The 22,768-nt window shown below is 37.1% G+C and overlaps 2 protein-coding genes across 3 annotated transcripts; both read right to left on the bottom strand.

The window, feature by feature from the left end:
• Positions 1-5,268: 5,268 nt before the first annotated feature.
• Positions 5,269-9,358, bottom strand: LOC137709031 (uncharacterized). The gene is made up of 2 exons (XM_068448179.2): positions 6,255-9,358; positions 5,269-5,893 (listed from the first exon to the last, which is right to left on the bottom strand). Exons 1-2 carry the CDS (start codon positions 9,310-9,312, stop codon positions 5,496-5,498), a joined length of 3,456 nt encoding a protein of 1,151 aa, XP_068304280.2. The 5' UTR covers positions 9,313-9,358; the 3' UTR covers positions 5,269-5,495.
• A 3,767-nt stretch (positions 9,359-13,125) lies between these two features.
• Positions 13,126-16,998, bottom strand: LOC137726737 (uncharacterized). 2 transcript variants are annotated; one of them, XM_088686937.1, is made up of 2 exons: positions 14,079-16,993; positions 13,126-13,717 (listed from the first exon to the last, which is right to left on the bottom strand). In XM_088686937.1, exons 1-2 carry the CDS (start codon positions 16,894-16,896, stop codon positions 13,320-13,322), a joined length of 3,216 nt encoding a protein of 1,071 aa, XP_088543063.1. In that variant the 5' UTR covers positions 16,897-16,993; the 3' UTR covers positions 13,126-13,319. The 2 variants fall into 2 exon arrangements, with proteins under 2 accessions (XP_088543063.1, XP_088543064.1); XM_088686938.1 differs by lacking the exon at positions 13,126-13,717 and adding an exon at positions 13,828-13,947 and having other exon boundaries at positions 14,079-16,998.
• Positions 16,999-22,768: the final 5,770 nt, after the last annotated feature.

Genomic DNA, 22,768 nt, shown 5'->3' with positions numbered 1-22,768 from the left:
ATTACAAACTCGTAATTATTTGTTTTTTTTTCCTCTTACCATCAAATTCAACAAAATAATAAAGAAAATTTGTCAATGTTTTTATATATTTTATGTTTTATAATCAATGTTTTATGGATATTATAAGCTATATAATAAATAGACAATTATTTATAAGGTATATAATAAATTTATTCAAATTTGCCTAGATCCTCGCCTAAGTGTAAAGTCATGTCCATTGCCCGACTAGAGCTTAACATCTTTTAAAATTTTGCTAATTATATAGTTAAGTAATAGGACAATACAACAAGAAACGGTGCTAAATCATCCTTCAAATAATATTGTTGTTCAAACCCTCCTTCAACTATTTTGAGTAGTCCAAATCCTCTTTTGAATATTTCAATTAGTGCAAATTCTCCTATGAATGTTACAGGTAATTCAAATAATCTTCTTGCAAATCTTGGACTTAGACCTTGAATGAATGTTCACATTTTTTCGAGACCACAAATTTTTTAAATTTCGCCCCTCCTCCTGAAAATTTTTGGCTTTGCCACTAACTCGCTGTGGTTTGGTTGGAAAACACCTCGAAAGCCGCGGAGGTCGTCTGAAACTAGGTAAGATTCAAATGAATATAACTTCTTCAATACTTAACGAATTTGAGTGAAAAGAAAATGAAAGTTACAGTACTCAGTGAGACGAAGAGGTTGATACCTTGCACGTTGGCTAACTCATCATGGTTTGGTTGGAAATTGCCTCAAAAGGGGCCGTGCTCGCCAGAAAACTGGGGAAGTTTTCCCCCGTGAGGTTCCTACATCCAAACATCGATAAAACTTCTTAAAACCACTTCCAAACATACACTAAGACATGATCTACAACTTTTGGACAAGGTTCAAGGCTTACCATCGTCGTCGGAGGAGAAAACTGGCCGGAGAACTTCGGTGAACAGTGTAGGCCGAGAGGAAGAAAGGGATTCAAGGTGTTCTCCTTCGATTCAAAGCTCACTAGGGTGTTAATGGAGATGTTGATGCTGTTGTTGGGTTGTTTGTTGGTGAGAAAAGCCCTCGGAGAAGGCTGAGAGATAGAGAGAGTCGAGATGGAGTTTAGAGAGAGAGAGCTTTTTCAGAAAAATAGAAGGGAAGAGGAGTGAGGACTCATGGGTCCAAAAAGAGAAGAGGGAAGAGGGGCCGGGGGGAGTATTTATCAATAGTAACCAAAATTTAACATCAAATTTCATATATGTCACATTTTATAAAAACTTTCAAATATAGCAAAAAATTCATGTGAATAGACCTAAATACCCATGAAATCCAAAGCACTTGAATAGATCTACTCTACACTGTTGTACAAAGTGCGAGGTGGCGATGGGAGTTGGTAAATGTCGTGGAGCAATTGCGGGTGTTGTTCAACAATCAACTAATTGAGTACGCACTTGAAAATTTGCCGCCCATGTCTGCAACTGAATCGCTACCGTTGATACAATATCGTCTCGGTAGAATATGCTTTGTACAAACATCTTAGTAAACATGATATTATTTGAGGTTTCTAACTCATTGAAATCAAATTTCAATTATATTATGCTTACGAATTTCTCTTAAATTTGTTGGAGAATAGAGATTTAAAACAATAACAGTTTTCACAATAGGATCGTTCCAATTTAATTCTTGCTTCTATTACCCACAAATCTAAATAATCTGTAATTCCGATTAGCAAGTTCTGAATTATTCCAGACCTCCCAAACCAATCAAAACTAAACAATAGGGTGAGTGTGCGAAAATGCTGCTCTCAACAATGGGAGTGAGGGTTTTGCCCCTATATTTATTTGGTTTTTATTTTGAGGATATTTACGTCTATTTAAGTGAGTTTTTTGATATATTTGAAAGATTTTATTAAAAAATGACATTTATGAAATTAAGTGTTAAATTTTGGTAACACCCAAAAACAATTTTAAAAGAAAAAGATTTAATCCAAGGTGCAATTTCACGAAAATACTCCTTTCGTTCCGATAAAATCAGGACGGGTTGTTGCACTTATATATCCCACATTACTTTTACATGTATTTCCTTTTCAAACACAAAAATAAAAACTAAAAATAGAAAACGAAATGGTTATCAAATAGACGAGTAATGTTAAGGAGAGCACAATTGTGTGCCACATTTGAATACATAATCTGACAAGTGATTAATACAACTGGCAGTATATATGGCACATCTTCCATACGTTAGTTTCTGGAAAGTGTGAATTTTTTTTAAAAGACAGCACGGACATTCATTCATACACACATACAAATGGCAATTTTATAACGAAAGTGATAAGCTTGCCTTGCCAAAATTAGTTCATGTGTTCTGCGTCATTGGCCAAAATTACGTGCCATTCAGGAGGATCAAGTGTCCAAAGCAGTACAACCCTCTGATTAAGAAAACTTCAGAAACCGAATACGTCAGTCATTCCAACCACGCAATTGCTTCCTCCCAAAAGATAATTAGCCAAAGATTAAGCGTGCCTTGGTTGAACCATTTTACCAGTTTATGAAAAGCATTCAGTCAAAGTATGCAAAAAGAAAGAGCATTCCTAAACTTACCTCAAAGTTACTGGTAATATTTTCGGATAATATTCTCCATAGGCATGCATCAGCATAAGTTTTTCGGATCGCCTTTCTTTGAGCAGCATTTATGTGCCCCAACACGAATTATAATTACTAGAGATATTATTTCAGGTGAATTGAATTAAACAAGGAACAATGAATGTCCCTAAGCAAATTCATCCTTTTGAACGTTAACTTACGATGTACAATGGACAAGTGCATGAAAGTATATAGAGTCATAGCAAAAAAGTGCATGAAATAAATCACAGTAAGGGAAACATCTATAAACAAACTTTCTTCTAAAAAGAAGACTCGACAGAGGGCAACTTATTTATAGGAATTACCCACTCTCTGATTCTCAGCCAGTCAAAGGATCGAGAGTAAGCAATTCACTGCAGGTTATCATATGCAATGGCTTCGACAAATGCAACTTCTTCGTTGAGAGGAGTTGAGAAACTTGTTTCATTGTTGGACGAGATTGCGGACTGGGATGCAAGCAGGAAAACGCAATCCTCACAAGAGAGAGAACTTCCCCTGCTTCTTGATGCGTTGGAGGCGATATGCGTTGGTCCAGAACATCCACGATCGGCATTTGATGGGCTGGTAATGCAGATGACGATGACGACGAGGACGAAGAAAAAATTGATGAGAATGATGAGAACATATCTCTGGGATGCCTCCCCATGACTATGCGACCACTCGAAAGCTATAAACATCACATTTTTCGTTCAATTCCACTGTATATGCAAGCTCTGCTTAGAATAAGCTCATAGCAATGGGATTATTAGTATGTGGATGTTATAATGACTTGATGAAGAGAAGTGTGATGTGAAAGCTAGAAGTTTATTAGTTTAGCATGAGAGAGAGAGAGAGAGAGAGAGAGAGAGAGAGAGAGAGAGTTTGCAAGGATGCATGATGATCTAGGTTGGATAATCTAAGTTTTCTGGGGTGGTAACAAGGCTCCTAATGGCTGGGATATTCAGAGGAAAAGCTATAGAAAACACTAAGCTTGCAGGGGTGATGATTCTTGAGGTTTCAAGGATGTTTCCACTTAGGGAGTGATTTCCTTAGTTTGGTGCAGCACCTTCTAACGTTCTTTCTCTCTCTGGCATGTATTGTGTTCTTGGACCCCCTCCTCTAGCCCTTTGATCTCTCTTTTGCACTTAGGGAGCCCTTTGATCCCTCCTCGCGCCTTCTTCCCCATGCGCTGTTTTCCCGGGTCAATCTTCCACAAGTGTTACTTTTAGTAACGCATTTCCTGTCTTTGAGGCATTGATCTTATGCGCAAGTTAGGAAGGCAAAGTTAGCCTCCCTCCTCATTACATGCTTGCTCTGCTAGCCTTTTACGTGATCTTAGGTCTTAGAGTTTGGTTCCTTCCTAACTAGATTGGTTGGCTTGCTAGGGAAATAGGTAAACTAAGTATGTTCTCTTTCGAGCTTGCCCATGTGGACTTCAAAGGTTATGGGCTTGGATCTTTGGGCTCCTAAGCAGTTGAAAGTCTTCCACAATCTTGACTCTACACAGGCTCTATAAACTTCAGTAACTATCCACACCACAATTCACTTGACAAGCCCCAGACATGTGACTTGGGCTTATTTTAGCGTGAATAGTGGTTACCATGATAAAGCTTGGCATGACGAATATGCATGGGCATGGCATGATTTATATAAATGTCTAGTTTAATTACCGTAGCATGGCATGATTGTGAATATATTCCTTTCTCGATTTCGCACCTTTACATGTATTTGGGCTTGACTTGAAGCTTGTATAACAATTGGGCCTTGCGACTTGATTGGGCTTGCATGTGACATTTTTTGGGATGAGAAACCTTGAATAGGCTGAATAATCAAACTCAAGCCCAAGACATTTTTAAATGTGGCCTTCTAGATGGGACTTTTCCCATTCCCGTGTTGCAACAACTAGCGTCGTGATGATGTGCGCCCTTGTTTCCCCTTCATGTCTCATCACAAGAAGGAAACGCTGGGTATTCCCCCATTCCTTCACGGCAACTGCTTTAAACCCCTTTCCTTCCTAGGATAAGCATTTAATTTGTCTTTCCTTCTTCCTCTTTTCTCTAACTCCATTTGTTTCTCACACTCTTCTTTCTGCTTCATCCTCCATCTTCCATCGCGTGTCCTGGGTTTTCAATGCTAGTTGTGCTATTCATCGATAGCAAAACCATGTTTTGCACATGAACATGGAAAACAATGTATCTATACTACTAATTAATTTTTGTATTGACTTAGGAGCGTGCTTATGATTATTCACTGCTCTGTGATTTGGCTTTTTCACCTTTTCTGTTGTGCATTAGAGAAACTGTGCAAACACGAATCTTTACCTCCGGCCTTGATTTTGCATTTGAAGGAATCTGAATGTGAAACTATAGGGAACACTTCACTTACTATTTTTCTTTTGTTAAGAGAAACATGATTTTGAGGGAAATTGAGGCCCATTAATTCCCTGATGTGATATCTTAGAGAAAAGGATAAAACTCACACTGGTCTTCTTCTACATTTGCAAAACCGAAAAAGGGTTTATTAGTGTACTGACTAATATTTCATTTTGTTTCCTTCAGCATACTTCTCCAGATTTTTTACTTGCCTTAACTTTACATATCGCCATGTCTTCGAAATTGCAGCGCACAACTCAATCAGGCTAACTCAAATCATCCGATATTGAGATTCATTCATCATATGATGACAACATGTTCAATTAAATTGGCAATGCAATTTGGGTACTCTTTGTCAGAACATGTACAGAGTATCTAAAATTTCAAACCATGCAAACAAGTACGTGAAAGTACAAAGAGTCATAGCAAACAAGTGCATGAAATAAATTACAATAACGGAAACATCTACAAAGAAACTTTCTTCCAAAGGGAAGACTCGACGTAGGGAGAACTTATTTATAGGAACTACCCACGTTCTCTGATTCTCATGCAGTTAAAGGATCCAGTGTAAGCAACTCACCGTAGGTTATCATACGTAATGGCTTTGACAAATGTAGCTTCTGAGTTGAGAGGAGTTGAGAAACTTGTTTCATTGTTGGACGAGATTGCGGACTAGGATGCAAGCATGAAAGCGCAATCTTCACAAGAGAGAGAACTTCCCCTGCTTCTTGATGCGTTGGAGGCAAAATGCGTTGGTCCAAAACATCCACAATTGGCATTTGATGGGCTAGTAACGCAGATGATAATGATGAGAACGAATAAGGCATTGTTGAGAATGATGAGAAAAAATCTTCAGGATGCCTCCCCATAATTATTTCCAATGCGACCACTCCAAAGCTATAAACATCGCATTTATCATTCACTTCCATTGTATATGCAAGCTCTGCTCAAAATAAGCTCATAGCAGTGGGATAATTAGTATGGGTATAATAAACTATATAAGACTTCAATGTTAAGAACATTTTGTCATCATGAAGAAAAATGGACGAGAAATTTTTTTGGATCACCAATTAATCTTAATATAAAGCAAGCAAATTCTGGATCACTAGTAACAACCAAATGATCTTGTACATAATATCAGAGTTCTATTCCAAATCAAAATGTAACTCCTGCCTATTGACGAAAAGGAATAGTGTTTAGAACAAAGTTATCCCAGAATAAACTAAGAAATTTATGCAAGATGTCAGAATCATTGGTCTAAAAGAAAAAAACAAAAGAATATATAGAACAGAGAACAATTATACCTGGTGCAATATATCCATATGTGCCTGCAACAGCAGTCCAATTAGTTGAGTCTCGATTCAAAAACTTAGCAGTGCCAAAGTCTGAAACCAAGGCCTCATATTCAAAATTCAGTAAAATGTTCTTGCTTGATATATCCCGGTGAACAATTGGTGGCACAACGTCGTGGTGCATATATGCTAAGGCATAAGCTACACCATTAACAATATTCACCCTTTTTCTCCATCCCACTTCTTTAGCTTTTTCATCTTCGCTCAAAATTTTAGCCAGGCTACCTCTTTCAAGAAACTCGCACACCAAGAACGAGTGTCGGTGGTGCAAACAGAAACCATAAAGCTTCACGATGTTCCGGTGTCTTACCTCTGTCAGTGCTCTTATTTCATTCAAGAATCCCTCTTCCAAGTTCTTCTCGCCATCCCTCAACTGATGGAGTTTCTTCACAGCCACTGTGATGGTAGATGACAAGTTTGCTTTATAGACGCTTCCTTGTCCTCCCCTCCCGATGCAATATGTGGAATCAAAGTCTTCGGTCGCCCTTATGATTTCCTCATACATTGATATTCCATCAAAATTCAAAACTGAAAACGATACTTCTTCATGCATGTTTTTTTCTCCTTTATACCGATGCTTCTTCTTTCTTTCCACTACGAAGACAATTGTAAAGAAAGCACAAAGAAGGAAGACTGCTGATAGAAGGGTGAATGAGATTACAAATACCCACTTGTGGTTCTTTCTTGAGCCATGCGTACAGGGTTGCAAAGATGTAATATTGCCGCACAATCCTTTGTTCCCTTGTACAACTTCTGGGGGAGCTTCTTGAAATGCTTTGTTGTTGGGAAGAGGACCTTCCAATTCATTGTAAGATATGTCAACATACGATAAGCCGAGCATACCTTCAATACTTGATGGTACGAAACCTGAAAGATTGTTGTGGGAAAGATTAAGCGTCTCCAAACTCTCCATATTGGCGATTTCTGGTGGTATACTACCTTCAAGTGAGTTGTAACTTAAATCAAGGTCGTTCAACTGAACTAACTTCCCCAATTCAGGTGGAATTTGTTCAGAAAAGTTGTTGTTGCTTAAATTCAGATGGTGTAGTCTGAGAAAGGCACCTAGATTGCTAGGAACTAACCCGTTGAATTTGTTTGATGACAAGTCAAGATATTCAAGATCAATTAGTGATCCAAATTCCAATGATATAGGGCCTGAAAGTTGATTTCCATTCAACATCAACTTCAACAAAGAAGTCATTCTCCTGAATCCATTCGGAATCGCCCCAACTAAGCGATTTGAAGAAAGATCTAGCTCATGAAGTTTTTGTGCATTGGCAATATCAGGAGGTATGCTACCAGTAAGGTTGTTTCCCGCAATTAGTAGGGTTTCCAATTGTGGGCATTGTCCCCAAGTTTGTGAGATTTCCCCATAGAAGTTATTGTGGCTCATATCCATAAAATAAAGATTTGGATAAACCCCAAAGTCTTCAGATATGTTTCCTGTCAACTTGTTTCCTTCAAGATGGACTCTCACTAAGCTGGTGCAGATTTTCAAGCTTTTGGGGATTGGACCAGTCAAATGGTTATTGGATATTGAAAAGTTTCTGAGGAGTCCACTGCTGCAAATATTTTGGGGTACATAACCAGAAAAATGGTTATTATACAACATTAGAACAATCAAATTCTTCAAGTTCACTATCTCTTGCGGGATGGGGCCAGAGAGTTGGTTCACACTTAGGAATAAGGACTCCAAGTTTGTCAGGTTACCAATTGAAGCAGGAATTGAACCAGAAAGATTATTTTCGAAGAGACGGAGATCAGTAAGGTTTGTGAGATCTCCTATGAATGTTGGGATTGAACCAGAAAGATTATTTCTGAAGATATTGAGAATGGTAAGGCTTGTTAGATCTCTTAAGGATGTTGGGATTGAAGCATTGAGCTGATTTTCACTCAGATCAAGGTGTGCAAGAGATTTTAAGTTACCTATCTCTTTAGGAATAAAACCAGAAAAATTGTTTTTGAAGAGAAGGAGATGGGTAAGGTTTGTGAGATCACCTATGGATGTTGGGATTGAACCACTGAGCTGATTCTTATGCAAGTAGAGCCACACAACAGATTTCAAGTTACCTATCTCTTTAGGAATAGAACCAGAAAGATTATTTTCAAAGAGAGTGAGATAGATAAGGTTTGTGAGATTTCCTACGAATGTTGGGATTGAACCACTGAGCTGATTTTCACTCATATCAAGGGTTGCAAGAGATTTTAAATTACCTATCTCCTTAGGAATAGAACCAGAAAGATTATTTGCAAAGAGATGGAGAAAGGTAAGGTTTGTGAGATCTCCAACAGATGTTGGGATTGAACCATTGATCTGATTTTCACTCAGATCAAGGTTTGCAAGAGATTTTAAGTTACCTATCTCTTCAGGAATAGAACCAGAAAGATTATTTTTGGAGAGAGAGAGCTGGGTAAGGTTTGTGAGATCACCTATGGATGTTGGGATTGAACCACTAAGTTGATTCTTAGACAAATCTCGGTCCATAAGAGACTTCAAGTTCCCTATCTCTTTTGGAATACTTCCAAAAAACCGATTGTTACAGAGATTGAGATTGTTGAGTTTCGAAAGGGAACTGATATGACGTGGAATGGTATCAAAGAAATTATTGACACCGAGGTTGAGGTATTCAAGATTGGGGAAGGACATGAATGAAAAATCATGTAGCGTACCTTGTATATTGGAATTGGTAAGGTTTATCGAAATGACACTTCCTGCAACATTGCATGAAATACCCGTCCAGAAGCATGGAGGTACTTGCGATTTGGAATTTCTTGAAGAATTGGTGGTGCCATTATTACTGGGAGAGTAAGTCCAAGAGGCGAGATTTTGGAGATGGGTTTGGTTTTGAAAGGTGGCTTTCCATTTGAGAAGTGCTTCTGCTTCAGTAGTAGCAAAAGCAACGTGACTTGGCAATGAAAGAAGAGGTATGAATAAGATAAGGCAGTAAGCCAGAGAACATACTTTGTGAAAAGATAAAGATATCATGGCCTCTGTCAATTTTGTGTACATATTATAGTCTAGTTCTAGGGTTTATTTATAATGCCATTCACTAGCTATTCAAATTAATTCGACCTGCGCAAAGAAAAAAGGGTGGGAGAGAAGAACAAAAATACAGGACTTGCAGAATGTTCTGTTTTCCACAATAAATTGACATCTTCATGGTTCAGATCATGGAAAAGTCTTTCCAACTAATGTTTTGTTTCATGACTTTGGAGTACTCCATAAATTAACTTACTCCAAGTCAATGTCTCTGTCTTTTATAATACACACGTTAAATGCAATTTGGAAATTTGTCTTCAAATTTTTTTTCTTCAAAGTCTAAGAGCTTAATGACCTGCTAGCTGAATGATGCTCAATTGACACTTTCTTTTTTATTTTTAGTATTCCCCTGTATTTCATATGACTATGATCAAAGATTCTCTTTAAATCTCGACATAGACATGTATTGGCCTTGTTTGCCAACTACCTTCAGTGAAAGGGAAGGGAAGGAACTTTTTGCAAAAGTTTGCAGTTTTTTATTTACTTATTTTTACGAGTCAAAGTCTTTGTTTCTTATCTTTGAAGATGAAATTCCAACTTATGCATTTTGTTACTGTATTGGATGAACTAGATAGTAATATCCGCGCATTGCTGCGCGATTATAAATAAACTTTCTAGCAGTATATAAATTTGAGCTAATAAATACATCTTGGTATAACATTGATTAATCTAAACAAAACTACCACGGCAAAGGAAAGAAATTTATTTGCTACAGAAATTGACGTATTCATGGCTCAGACCATGGAAAGGTTTTTCCAATAAATATTTTTTTTATGACGTTTAAGTCTGCCATAAATTAACTACTCGAAGTCAAAATCTTTGTCTCTTATATATATAAGTTAAATGCAATTTGGCAATTTGTCTTCAATTTTTTTTCTTCAAAGACTAGGAGCTTACAGAACTGCTAGCTGAATGATGCTAATTAACACTTTCTTTTTCTATTTTCAGTACTCTCCTGTATTTCATGACTATGATCAAGGGTTCTCTTTAAAGTCAGTGTCTTTCTTTCATATGACCATAGAGAATGGCACTCTAAGTGCCACCTTTCAATACAACTTCCTAAGCCCTAATATACTAGTCTGCCAAAACATTTTCATCAATCTTAATACAACTTTTTAAGCCACTACTTAGTAGTACGGTCTAGTGGTATTCATCTTCACTTGTAAGTGAGAGGTCTAGGTTCGGTTTTCGCTAAAGGAGAGTTTGAACCACATTATTGGTAGCTTATTATGAGGCTAAGTCCACCCCTTCTCCTAGTGTAGATAATATTGTTTTAAAAAAAATAATAAAAATTTATAATTTATAAAATAAATACAACTTTCTAAGCCACTAAAGCATATTTAATAAAAATTACCAATACCCCACCCAGCCGGCTAATTAAAACACAACTTACAAGATGCCAAATTACTACAAAAACATTAAACCATAGCCTAATATGCATAAATTCAATTAATTATTGACGGAATGGTTAAACACCATAATATCAAAAACCTTGTTGAATAAACCCTCTTTTGCACTGCATCAATGCTGATATGACTGATGAGGCAACCATTAATTTATTTGAAACACAGTTTATATATGTACGTCTTATAATTTCGGTGGAATATAGTACGACCACATGGTCATATTCCAAGTACACTAAAAAATTGTTGGTCGATCAGTAGTTTTAGACATTCAATTTGTGTGCGAGCTTCGCAAACATGGTGGTTAATTAACTAAACGTGTCTGGAGGGACAGAAGCTATTGCAAACGCCATTTATGGTCTTAAAGCCTATGTAGGTAGGACTAGCAACTGAGGCTGATGGACAACAGTTGGCTTGCTTTTAATTTTGTGTCTTTTTTTGCGTGTTTAGTGGTTTTTCTCATGACTTGCCATTAATTTGTCAATTCACTTCGTTTACTACTCAAAGTCTCAAAGTTTGATTGGCCTTCTAATGGGCGTGTGCCCGTTGGGTTAATTGATTGAAGAATCATTTAATTCTGAAATGGACTTGTTCGTAGTATGCAAAGCGTGTTATAGGGATTGAGGGGAAACAACTTTGTAATCATTCTCATGGTTTGGGGAGGACTTTGGAGTTTTTCATACGTACGCTTGATCAAGTCGGTTTTCATGCATTTTATACGCTTGTTGAATTTAATGAAATAAAATTAAATTTATGAAACAAAATGAATTTTGATGAATTTTTTTTTTGCACTTAGGGAGCCCTTTGATTCCTCATCGCGCCTTCTTCCCCATGTGTTGTTTTCCCAGGTCAGCATTCCACAAGTGTTACTTCTAGTAACGCATCTCTTGCCTTTGAGGCGTCGATCTTATGCGCGTGTTAGGAAGGCAAAGTCAGCCTCCCTCCTCATTAAATGCTTGCTCTGCTGGCCTTTTAAATGATCTTAGGTCTTAGAGTTTGGTTCCTTCCTAACTAGATTGGTTGGCTTGTTAGGGAAAGAGGTAAACTAAGTCTGTTCTCTTTTGAGCTTGCCCATGTGGACTTTAAAGGTTATGGGCTTGGATCTTTGGGCTCGTAAGTAGTTGAAAGTCTTCCACAATCTTGACTTTACACATGCCCGATAAACTTTAGTAACTATCCACACCAATTCACTTGACAAGCCTTAGACATGTGACTTGGGCTTATTTTAGCGTGAATAGTGGTTACCATGATAAAGCTTGGCATGACGAATATGCATGGACATGGCATGATTTATATAAATGTTTGGTTTAATTACCATAGCATGACATGATTGTGAATATATTCCTTTCTCGATTTCGCACCTTTACATGTATTTGGGCTTGACTTGAAGCTTGTATAACAATTGAGCCTGGAGACTTGATTGGACTTGCATGTGACATTTTTTGGGCCTCAACAGTAGCCCTCTCGATTATCCGGGCGATGAGAAACCTTGAATAGGCTGAATAATCAAACTCAAGCCCAAGACATTTTCAAATGTGGCCTTCCAGATGGGACTTTTCCCATTCCCATGTGGCAGCAACTAGAGTCATGATGATGTGTGCCCTTGTTTCCCCTGCACGTCTCATCACCAGAAGGAAACGCTGAGTATTCCCCTATTCCTTCACGGCAACTGCTTTAAACCCCTTTCCTCCCTAGGATAAGCATTTAATTTATCTTTCCTTCTTCCTCTTTTCTCGAACTCCATTTGTTTCTCTCACTCTTCTTTCTGCTTCATCCTCCATCTTCCATCGCTTGGTATCTTTATGTGTCATGGGTTTTCAGTGCTAGTTGTGCTATTCATCGATAGCAAAACCATGTTTTGCACATGAACATAGTACTACTAATCAATTTTTGTATTGACTTAGGAGCGTGCTTGTGATAGTTCATTGTTCTGTGATTTGGCTTTTTTACCTTTTCTGTTGTGCATTAGAGAAATCGTACAAACACGAATCTTTACCTCCGGCCTTGATTTTTCATTTGAAGGAATCTGAATGTGAAACTATAGGCTACCATACTTGTGAGAACACTTCACTTACTATTTTTCTTTTGTTAAGAGAAACATGATTTTGAGGGAAATTAAGGCCCCTTAATTCCCTGATGTGATATCTCAGAGAAAAGGATAAAACTCACATCGGTCTTATTCTACATTTGCAAAACCGAAAAAGGGTTTATTAATGTACTGACTAATATTTCTCTTTGTTTCCTTCAGCATACTTCTCCAGATTTTTTACTTGCTTTAACTTTACATATCGCCATGTCTTCGAAATTGCAGCGCATAGCTCAATCAGGCTAACTCTAATCATCCGATGTTGAGATTCATTCATCATATGATGACAACAGGTTCAATTAAATTGGCAATGCAATTTGGGTACTCTTTGTCAGAACATGTACAGAGTATCTGAAATTTCAAACCATGCAAACAAGTGCATGAAATAAATTACAATAACGGAAACATCTACAAAGAAACTTTCTTCTAAAGGGAAGACTCAAGGTAGGGAGAACTTATTTATAGGAAATACCCACTTTCTCTGATTCTCATGCAGTTAAAGGATCAAGTGTAAGCAATTCACCGTAGGTTATCATATGTAATGGCTTCGACAAATGCAGCTTCTGTGTTGAGAGGAGTTGAGAAGCTTGTTTCATTGTTGGACGAGATTGCGGACTGGGATGCAAGCATGAAAACGCAATCTTCACAAGAGAGAGAACTTCCCCTGCTTCTTGATGCGTTGGAGGCAAAATGCGTTGGTCCAGAACATCCACAATTGTTATTTGATGGGCTAGTAACGCAGATGATGATGACGAGAATGAATAAGGCATTGTTGAGAGTGAAGAGAAAATATCTTCGGGATGCCTCCCCATAATTATTTCCAATGCGACCACTCCAAAGCTATAAACATCGCATTTATCATTCACTTCCATTGTATATGCAAGCTCTGCTCAGAATAATCTCATAGCAGTGGGATCATTAGTATGGGTATAATAAAATATATAAGACTTCAATGTTTAGAACATTTTGTCATCATGAAGAAAAATGGACAAGAAATTTTTTTGGATCACCAATTAATTTTAATATAAAGCAAGCAGATTCTGGATCACTAGTAACAACCAAATTATCTTGTACACAATCTCAGAGTTCAATTCCAAATCAAAATGTAACTCCTGCCTATAGACGAAAAGGAATAATATTCAGAACAAAGTTATCCTAGAATAAATTAAGAAATTTATGCAAGATGTCAGAATCATTGGTCTAAAAGAAAAAAACAAAAGAATATATAGAACAGAGAACAATTATACCTGGTGCAATATATCCACATGTGCCTGCAACAGCAGTCCAATTAGTTGAGTCTCGATTCAGAAACTTAGCAGTGCCAAAGTCTGAAACCAAGGCCTCATATTCAAAATCCAGCAAAATGTTCTTGCTTGATATATCCCGGTGAACAATTGGTGGCACAACGTCGTGGTGCATATATGCTAAGGCATTAGCTACACCGTTAACAATATTCACCCTTTTTCTCCATCCCACTTCTTTAGCTTTTTCATCTTCGCTCAAAATTTTAGCCAGGCTACCTCTTTCAAGAAACTCGCACACCAAGAAAGAGTGTCTGTGGTGCAAACAGAAACCATAAAACTTCACAATGTTCCGGTGTCTTACCTCTGTCATTGCTTTTATTTCATTCAAGAATCCTGCCTCCAAGTTCTTCTCGCCATCCCACAAGTGATGGAGTTTCTTCACAGCCACTATGATGGTTGATGACAAGTTTGCTTTGTAGACACTTCCTTGTCCTCCGCTCCCGATGCAATATATGGAATCAAAGTTTTCGGTCGCCCTTATGATTTCCTCATACATTGACATTCCATCAAAATTCAAAATTGAAAACGATACTTCTTCATGCATATTTTTTTCTCCTTTATCCCGATGTTTCTTCTTTCTTTCCACTACGAAGACAATTGTAAAGGAAGCACAAAGAAGGAAAACTGCTGATAGAAGGGTGAATGAGATTACAAATACCCACTTGTGGTTCTTTCTTGAGCCATGCGTACAGGGTTGCAAAGATGTAATATTGCCGCACAATCCTTTGTTCCCTTGTACAGCTTGTGGGGGAGCTTCTTGAAACGCTTTGTTGTTGGGAAGAGGACCTTCCAATTCATTGTAAGATATGTCAACATACAATAAGCTGAGCATGCCTTCGATACTTGATGGTATGAAACCCGAAAGATTGTTGTGGGAAAGATTGAGCATCTCCAAACTCTCCATATTGGTGATTTCTGGTGGTATACTACCTTCAAGTGAGTTGTAACTTAAATCAAGTTCGTTCAACTGAACTAACTTCCCCAATTCAGGTGGAATTCCTTGAGAAAAGTTGTTGTTGCTTAAATTCAGATGGTGCAGTCTGAGAAAGGCACCTAGATTGGTAGGAACTAACCCGTTGAATTTGTTTGATGACAAGTCAAGATATTCAAGATTAATTAGTGATCCAAATTCCGATGATATAGGGCCTGAAAGTTGATTTCCATTCAACGTCAACTTCAGCAAAGAAGTCATTCTCCTGAATCCCTTCGGAATCGCCCCAACTAAGTGATTTGAAGAAAGATCTAGCTCATGAAGTTTTTGTGCATTGACAATATCAGGAGGTATGTTACCAGTAAGGTTGTTTCCCGCAATTAGTAGGGTTTCTAATTGCGGGCATTGTCCCCAAGTTTGTAAGATTTCCCCGTAGAAGTTATTGTGGCTTATATCCATAAAATAAAGATTTGGATAGACCCCAAAGTCTTCAGACATATTTCCTGTCAACTTGTTTCCATCAAGACGAACTCTGAATAAGCTTGTGCAGATTTTCAAGCTTTTGGGGATTTGACCAGTCAAATGGTTATTGGATATTGAAAAGTTTTTGAGGAGTCCACTGCTGCAAATATTTTGGGGTACATAACCAGAAAAATGGTTATCATGCAATATTAGAGCAGTCAAATTCTTTAAGTTCTCTATCTCTTGTGGGATGGGGCCAAAGAGTTGGTTCACATTTAGGTATAAAGATTCCAAGTTGGTCATGTTACCAATTGAAGCAGGAATTGAACCAGAAAGATTATTTTTAAAGAGATTGAGAAAGGTAAGGTTTGTGAGATCTCCAACGGATGTTGGGATTGAATCATTGAGCTGATTTTCACTCAGATCAAGTTTTGCAAGAGATTTTAAGTTACCTATCTCTTTAGGAATAGAACCAGAAAGATTATTTTTGTAGAGATAGAGCAGGGTAAGGTTTGTGAGATCTCCAACGGATGTTGGGATTGAACCATTGAGCTGATTTTCACACAGACCAAGTTTTGCAAGAGATTTTAAGTTACCTATCTCTTTAGGAATAGAGCCAGAAAGATTATTTTTGTAGAGATAGAGCCGGGTAAGGTTTGCAAGATCACCTACGGATGTTGGAATTGAACCACGGAGCTGATTCTTATACAAGTAGAGACACACAAGAGATTTCAAGTTACCTATCTCTTTAGGAATAGAACCAGAAATATTATTTTTGCAAAGATGAAGGTAGGTAAGGTTTGTGAGATCACCTACAGATATTGGGATTGAACCGCTAAGTTGATTCTCAGACAAATCTAGGTCCGTAAGAGACTTCAAGTTCCCTATCTCTTGTGGAATACTCCCAAAAAACCGATTGTTAGAGAGATTGAGATTGTTGAGTTTCGAAAGGGAACTGATCTGAGGTGGAATGGTATCAAAGAAATTATTGACGCCAAGGTTGAGGTATTCAAGATTGGGGAAGGACATGAATGAAAAATCATGTAGCGTACCTTGTATATTGGAATTGGTAAGGTTTATTGCAATGACACTTCCTGCAGCATTGCATGAAATACCTGTCCAGAAGCATGGAGGTACTTGCGTTTTGGAATTGCTTGAAGAATTGGTGGTGCCATTATCATTGGGAGAGTAAGTCCAAGAGGTGAGATTTTGGAGATGGGTTTGGTTTTGAAAGGTGGCTTTCCATTTGAGAAGTGCTTTTGCTTCAGTAGTAGCAAAAGCAACGTGACTTGGCGATGAAAGAAGAGGTATGAATAAGATAAGGCAGTAAGCCAGAGAGCATACTTTGTGAAAAGATAAAGATATCATGGCCTCTGTTCAATTTTGTGTACATATTATAGTCTAGTTCTAGGGTTTATTTATAATGCCATTCACTAGCTATTCAAATTAATTCGACCTGCAGAAAGAAAAAAGGGTGGGAGAGAAGAACAAAAATACAGGACTTGCAGAATGTTCTGTTTTCCACAATAAATTGACATCTTCATGGTTCAGACCATGGAAAAGTCTTTCCAACTAATGTTTTGTTTGATGACTTTGGAGTCCTCCAGAAATTAACTTACTCCAAGTCAATGTCTCTGTCTTTTATAATACACACATTAAATGCAATTTGGAAATTTGTCTTCAAATTTTTTTCTTCAAAGTCTAAGAGCTTAATGACCTGCTAGCTGAATGATGCTCAATTGACACTTTCTTTTTTATTTTTAGTATTCCCCTGTATTTCATATGACTATGATCAAAGATTCTCTTTAAATCTCGACATAGACATGTATTGGCCTTGTTTGCCAATTGCCTTCAATGAAAGGGAAAGAACTTTTTGCAAAAGTCTGCAGTTTTTTATTTACTTATTTTTATGTGTCAAAGTCTTTGTTTCTTATCTTTGAAGATGAAATTCCAACTTATGCATTCTGTTACTGTATTGGATGAATTAGATAGTAATGTTCGCGCGTTACTGGGGGATTACAAATTAACTTTCTAGCGGTGTATAAATTTGAGCTAATAAATGCATCTTGGTATAACATTGATTAATCTAAACAAAACTACCATGGCAAAGGAAAGAAATTTATTTGCTACAGAAATTGACATATTCATAGCTCAGACCATGGAAAGGTTTTTCCAATAAATATATATATATATATTTTTTTTATGACTTTGAAGTCTTCCATAAATTAACTACTCGAAGTCAAAATCTTTGTCTCTTATATATATATATATATATATATATATAAAAGTTAATTGCAATTTGGCAATTTGTCTTCAATTTTTTTTTTTTTTTTTTTTCTGCAAAGACTAGGAGCTTGCAGAACTGCTAGCTGAATGATGCTAATTGACACTCTCTTTTTTTATTTTCAGTACTCTCCTGTATTTCATGACTATGATCAAGGGTTTTCTTTAAAGTCGGTGTCTTTCTTTCATATGACCATAGAGAACGGCACTCTTAAGTGCCACCTTTCAATACAACTTCCTAAGCCCTAATATACTAGTCTGCCAAAACATTTTCATCAATCTTAATACAACTTTCTAAGCCACTATTTAGTAGTACGGTCTAGTAGTATTCATCTTCACTTGTAATTGAGAGGTCTAGGTTCGGTTTTCGCTAAAGGAGAGTTTGAACCACATTATTGCTAGCCTATTATGAGACTAATCCATCCATTCTCTTAGTATAGATAATGTCGTTTTAAAAAATAATAATAATAATTTAAAATTTAAAAAATAAATACAACTTTCTAAGCCACTAAAGCATATTTAATAAAAATGACCAATACCCCACCCAGCCACCTAATTAAAACACAACTTACAAGATGCCAAATTACCACAAAAACATTAAACCATAGCCTAATATGCATAAATTCAATTAGTTATTGATGGAATGGTTAAACAACATAATATCAAAAACCTTGTTGAATAAACCCTCTTATGCACTGCATCAATGCTGATATGACTGATGAGGCAACCATTAATTTATTTGAAACACAGTTTATATATGTACGTCTTATAATTTCGGTGGAATATAGTACGACCATGTGGTCGTATTCCAAGTACACTAAAAAATTGTTGGTCGGTCAGTAGTTTTAGACATTCAATTTGTGTGCGAGCTTCGCAAACATGGTGGTTAATTAACTAAACGTGTCTGGAGGGACAGAAGCTATTGCAAATGCCATTTATGGTCTTAAAGCCTATGTAGGTAGGACTAGCAACTGAGGCTGATGGACAACAGTTGGCTTGCTTTTAATTTTGTGTCTTTTTTTGCGTGTTTAGTGGTTTTTTTCATGACTTGCCATTAATTTGTCAATTCACTTCGTTTACTAGTCAAAGTCTCAAAGTTTGATTGGCCTTCTAATGGGCGTGTGCCGTTTGGGTTAATTGATTGAAGAATCATTTAATTTTGAAATGGACTTGTTCATAGTATGCAAAGCGTGTTATAGGGATTGAGGGGAAACAACTTTGTAATCATTCTCATGGTTTGGGGAGGACTTTGGAGTTTTTCATACGTACGCTTGATCAAGTCGGTTTTCATGCATTTTATACGCTTGTTGAATTTAATGAAATAAAATTAAATTTATGAAACAAAATGAATTTTGATGAATTTTTTTTTTTGGTCAGGAAAAATGAACTTGATGATGAAAGTGAGTTTATTCTTAAAGCACAACAAAAACAGTTTTTATTTATTTATTTATTTATTTATTTATTTTTAATGTACAATAATCCCAAACCGGCCCTCATACAAATGACAGTAAGGCACATCTTCGACTTGTTCGTCTCTACAATGTCATACAAAATCCTAGAACATGTGGAAACCACAAGGAAAAAAAAAGGAGAAGTCTTTGAAATACATGTTACACTATAACGAATCATGTAATTGTACAAACAAACGAACAGAAACTAGATTACAATAAGCACACTTATTATAGTTTTAACCGAAACACAGCGCAAAACACAGAAAAGAAGCATATATCTCATAGTCTCAGGTGACCAAAATATCAAGAGCAAGCAATTCACCACATGTTATCATATGTAAAGGCCTTGAATCTCTTGTGATAAAGTTTTGTATCTTTTGTTTTGATGCACGATGAAGTCTATTGTAGTAATTCGGCGCTCTCCATCAAATGTTGTGTTATTGCCAGGGATTGTCCTGTTATGAAATAGAATGCAAGAAGCATCGCATGCCCGTTGGACGACAGAATAATCGATATTGTTATACGGTTAAGCTGCTGGATTCAATCGAGCACGTACTTTATGAAAAGATAAAGATCTCATGGCCTCTGTACAATTTTGTGTACATATTATAGTCTACTTCTAGGGCTTATTTACAATCCCTTCACTAGCTATTCAAAATTAATTCGACCTGCACAAATAAAAAGGGGTGGGAGAGAAGAACACAAATACAGGACTTGCAGAATGTTCTGTTTTCCACAAGAAATTGACATCTCCATGGTTCAGACCATGGAAAAGTCTTTCCAGCTGTTTCATGACTTTGGAGTCCTCAATAAATAAACTTACTCCAAGTCAATGTCTTTGTCTCTTATAAACATACTTTAAATGCAATTTGGCAATTTGTCTTCAAATTTTTTCTTCAAAGACTAAAGAGCTTATATATCTGCTAGCTGAATGATGCTTAATTGACACTTCCTTTTTTTATTTTCAGTATTCTCCTGTACTTCATGACTATGATCAAAGATTCTCTTTAAATTCAAAGTCTTTCCTTTGTTGGAACCAAACCAACCTTTCTTTTTCCCTTTTCTTTTCCTTGCCGGCCACCATTTCTCTTTTCCTTGTTTCACACCAACTTTCTTCCTTGTTTCAAGGCTTTCTCTTTTCCTTATTTCACACCAACTTTCTCTTTTCCTTGCCGGCCATCATTTCTTTTCTTTTTCTTGATTCATGTAAAGATGGTTGCCTGTAACCATTTACGTTTTTTGGTCTACATATATTGACTTGTACATTCAGAACTTCTATGAAATAGAAATACTTTGAAACTAAAAATCTACATTCTTTCATATGACCATAGAGAATGGCAGTCTAAGTGCCAGCTATAATGAAGTTACTAAATTACCCTTCCACGTCAGCATACTTGGTGGAATGGATGTAATACGACCAAAGTATTTGAGTGGCCTTAAAAATGAGCGTGTGCGTAGGGTTAATTGTTTGAAGAATTGCACATGATTGATTGAAACATCACTCAATTCTGAAATGGACTTGTTTCGTAGTATGCAATGCGTGTTGAATAATTAATAATACAATTCTGAAATGGATCGAGGGGATATGACTTTGTAATCATTATAATATACATGAATTTCAATTAATTATTGATGGAATGGCCAAATACCAAAATATTTAAAACCTTGTTGAATAAAACCCCCCTTATGCACTGCATCAATGCCTATATGACTGATGAGGCAACCGTTAATTTATCTGAAACACAGTTCATATACGAACATCTTGTAATTTGGGTGAAATATGAATGGTCACATGGTCATATTCCAAGTACATTGAAAAATTGTTAGTCGATTAGTAGTTTTAAACATTCGATTTGTGTGCGTGCTTTGCTTTGCAAACATGGTTAGAGCAGTTCCACCGTGGTGATTTGCTTGATGGACTGGCTCTCAAACAGGGCCAGAGAGCCCGAGTGGGGAGGTCCGGCGTGTGCTGCCGATGAAATCCAAGTGGACCCGAGGGAGAGGCCCGGTAGGAGTTGCCAGCCCGAGAGCCCGAGGCCACGTGACATAAGGCTGACGTCTGGGCGACGTCAGCCATTTTCTCCTCTACATTTCTGGGTACTATTCGATTCAAGGAAGGAGAGAAAGAGAGTCAAACCTCGTCTGGGTACTATTCGATTTGAGGAGGGAGAGAAAGAGAGTCAAACCTCATCCTTCAGCATGTGGAGAATGGTCGAGTCGTCTTGCCAGCATTGTCGAGGCCCAAAAACAGAATCTTGGCCTCCTTCTGCCACAACCCGAGGGAGGCGAGGATGCCGTAGAACCAGTCGAATAGAAACATAGGGGCGGTGACGTCTTGCCAGCATTGTCGAGGCCCAAAAACAGAATCTTGGCCTCCTTCTGCCACAACCCGAGGGAGGCGAGGATGCCGTAGAACCAGTCGAATAGAAACATGGGGGCGGTGACGGTTGATTCTTCTCCGGGAGCAGATCGATTGACAGGGTTATGAGGGAAGTAGGAAAAAACCCACAAGGAATCGGAGTGGGAGAGATAAATTAATAATATAATATTAATTTATACAAAGTAAATAATATAATATTAATTATAAATAAAAAAATTACTAATATTTTATTACCTATTGTCAGGGTTATTCAATGTAGGGGTGGAGATGCAAAAGACATTTACTGTTCATTAAAGGCAGTTACTGTTCATTGAGTGGATTAAATAGTGAATAGCCCTGGGGAAGAGGGGTGCCTTTGCAACGGTGGAGTTGCTCTTAATTAAGTAGACTTGTCTGGAGAGACGGAAGCTATTTCAAAAGCCATTTCTGCTGTTAAAGCCTATGTATGTAGGATCAGCAACTCAGGCTGATGGACAACGGTTGCTTGTTTTTAATTTTGAGTCTTTCTTTGCATGTTTAGTGGTTTTAATTTGAGTGGCCTTATAATGGAAAACAACTTTGTAATCATTCTCATAGACAGTTCCTGTGCTCGGACATCAATCCAAATCAACAGTAGCTACTTTAACATGGTTTGGGGAAGACTCGTACGTTTATTTTAATTTCTTTTAAAATGAACTTGATGAAAGTGAGTTTATTCTTAAAGCACGATAAAAATCAGTTTTTTTTTTTTTTTTTTTTTAAACACAACAATTCTAAACTTGTCTTAACATAAATGACATTATGGCACTTCTTCGACTTGTTCGTTTTGCAATGTCTTAAAAAAACCTAGAACATCTGGAAAACATAAGGAAAAAGAAAAAAGAAAAAAGAGAAGCCTTTGTAATACATGCTTCACTACAACATTAACACACTTTATACAATGCTGAACCATGTTTTTGTATAAACAAATGGACAGAAAATGGATAACAAAAGCACCCTTAATATAGTTTTAGCCGAAACACAGCGTGAAACGAAAAGAAGCATATATCTCGTAGTCTTAGGTGACCAAAGTATCAAGAGCAAGCAATTCAACACATGTTATGTATCAAATGTAAAGGCTTTGAATCTTTGTGATGAAGTTTGTATC

This window comes from Pyrus communis, chromosome 15 (assembly GCF_041283825.1).
Source record: "Pyrus communis isolate YQ-2024b chromosome 15, ASM4128382v1, whole genome shotgun sequence".
NCBI classification, from domain to species: domain Eukaryota; kingdom Viridiplantae; phylum Streptophyta; class Magnoliopsida; order Rosales; family Rosaceae; genus Pyrus; species Pyrus communis.
This window is presented reverse-complemented; position numbering and strand designations above follow the sequence as displayed.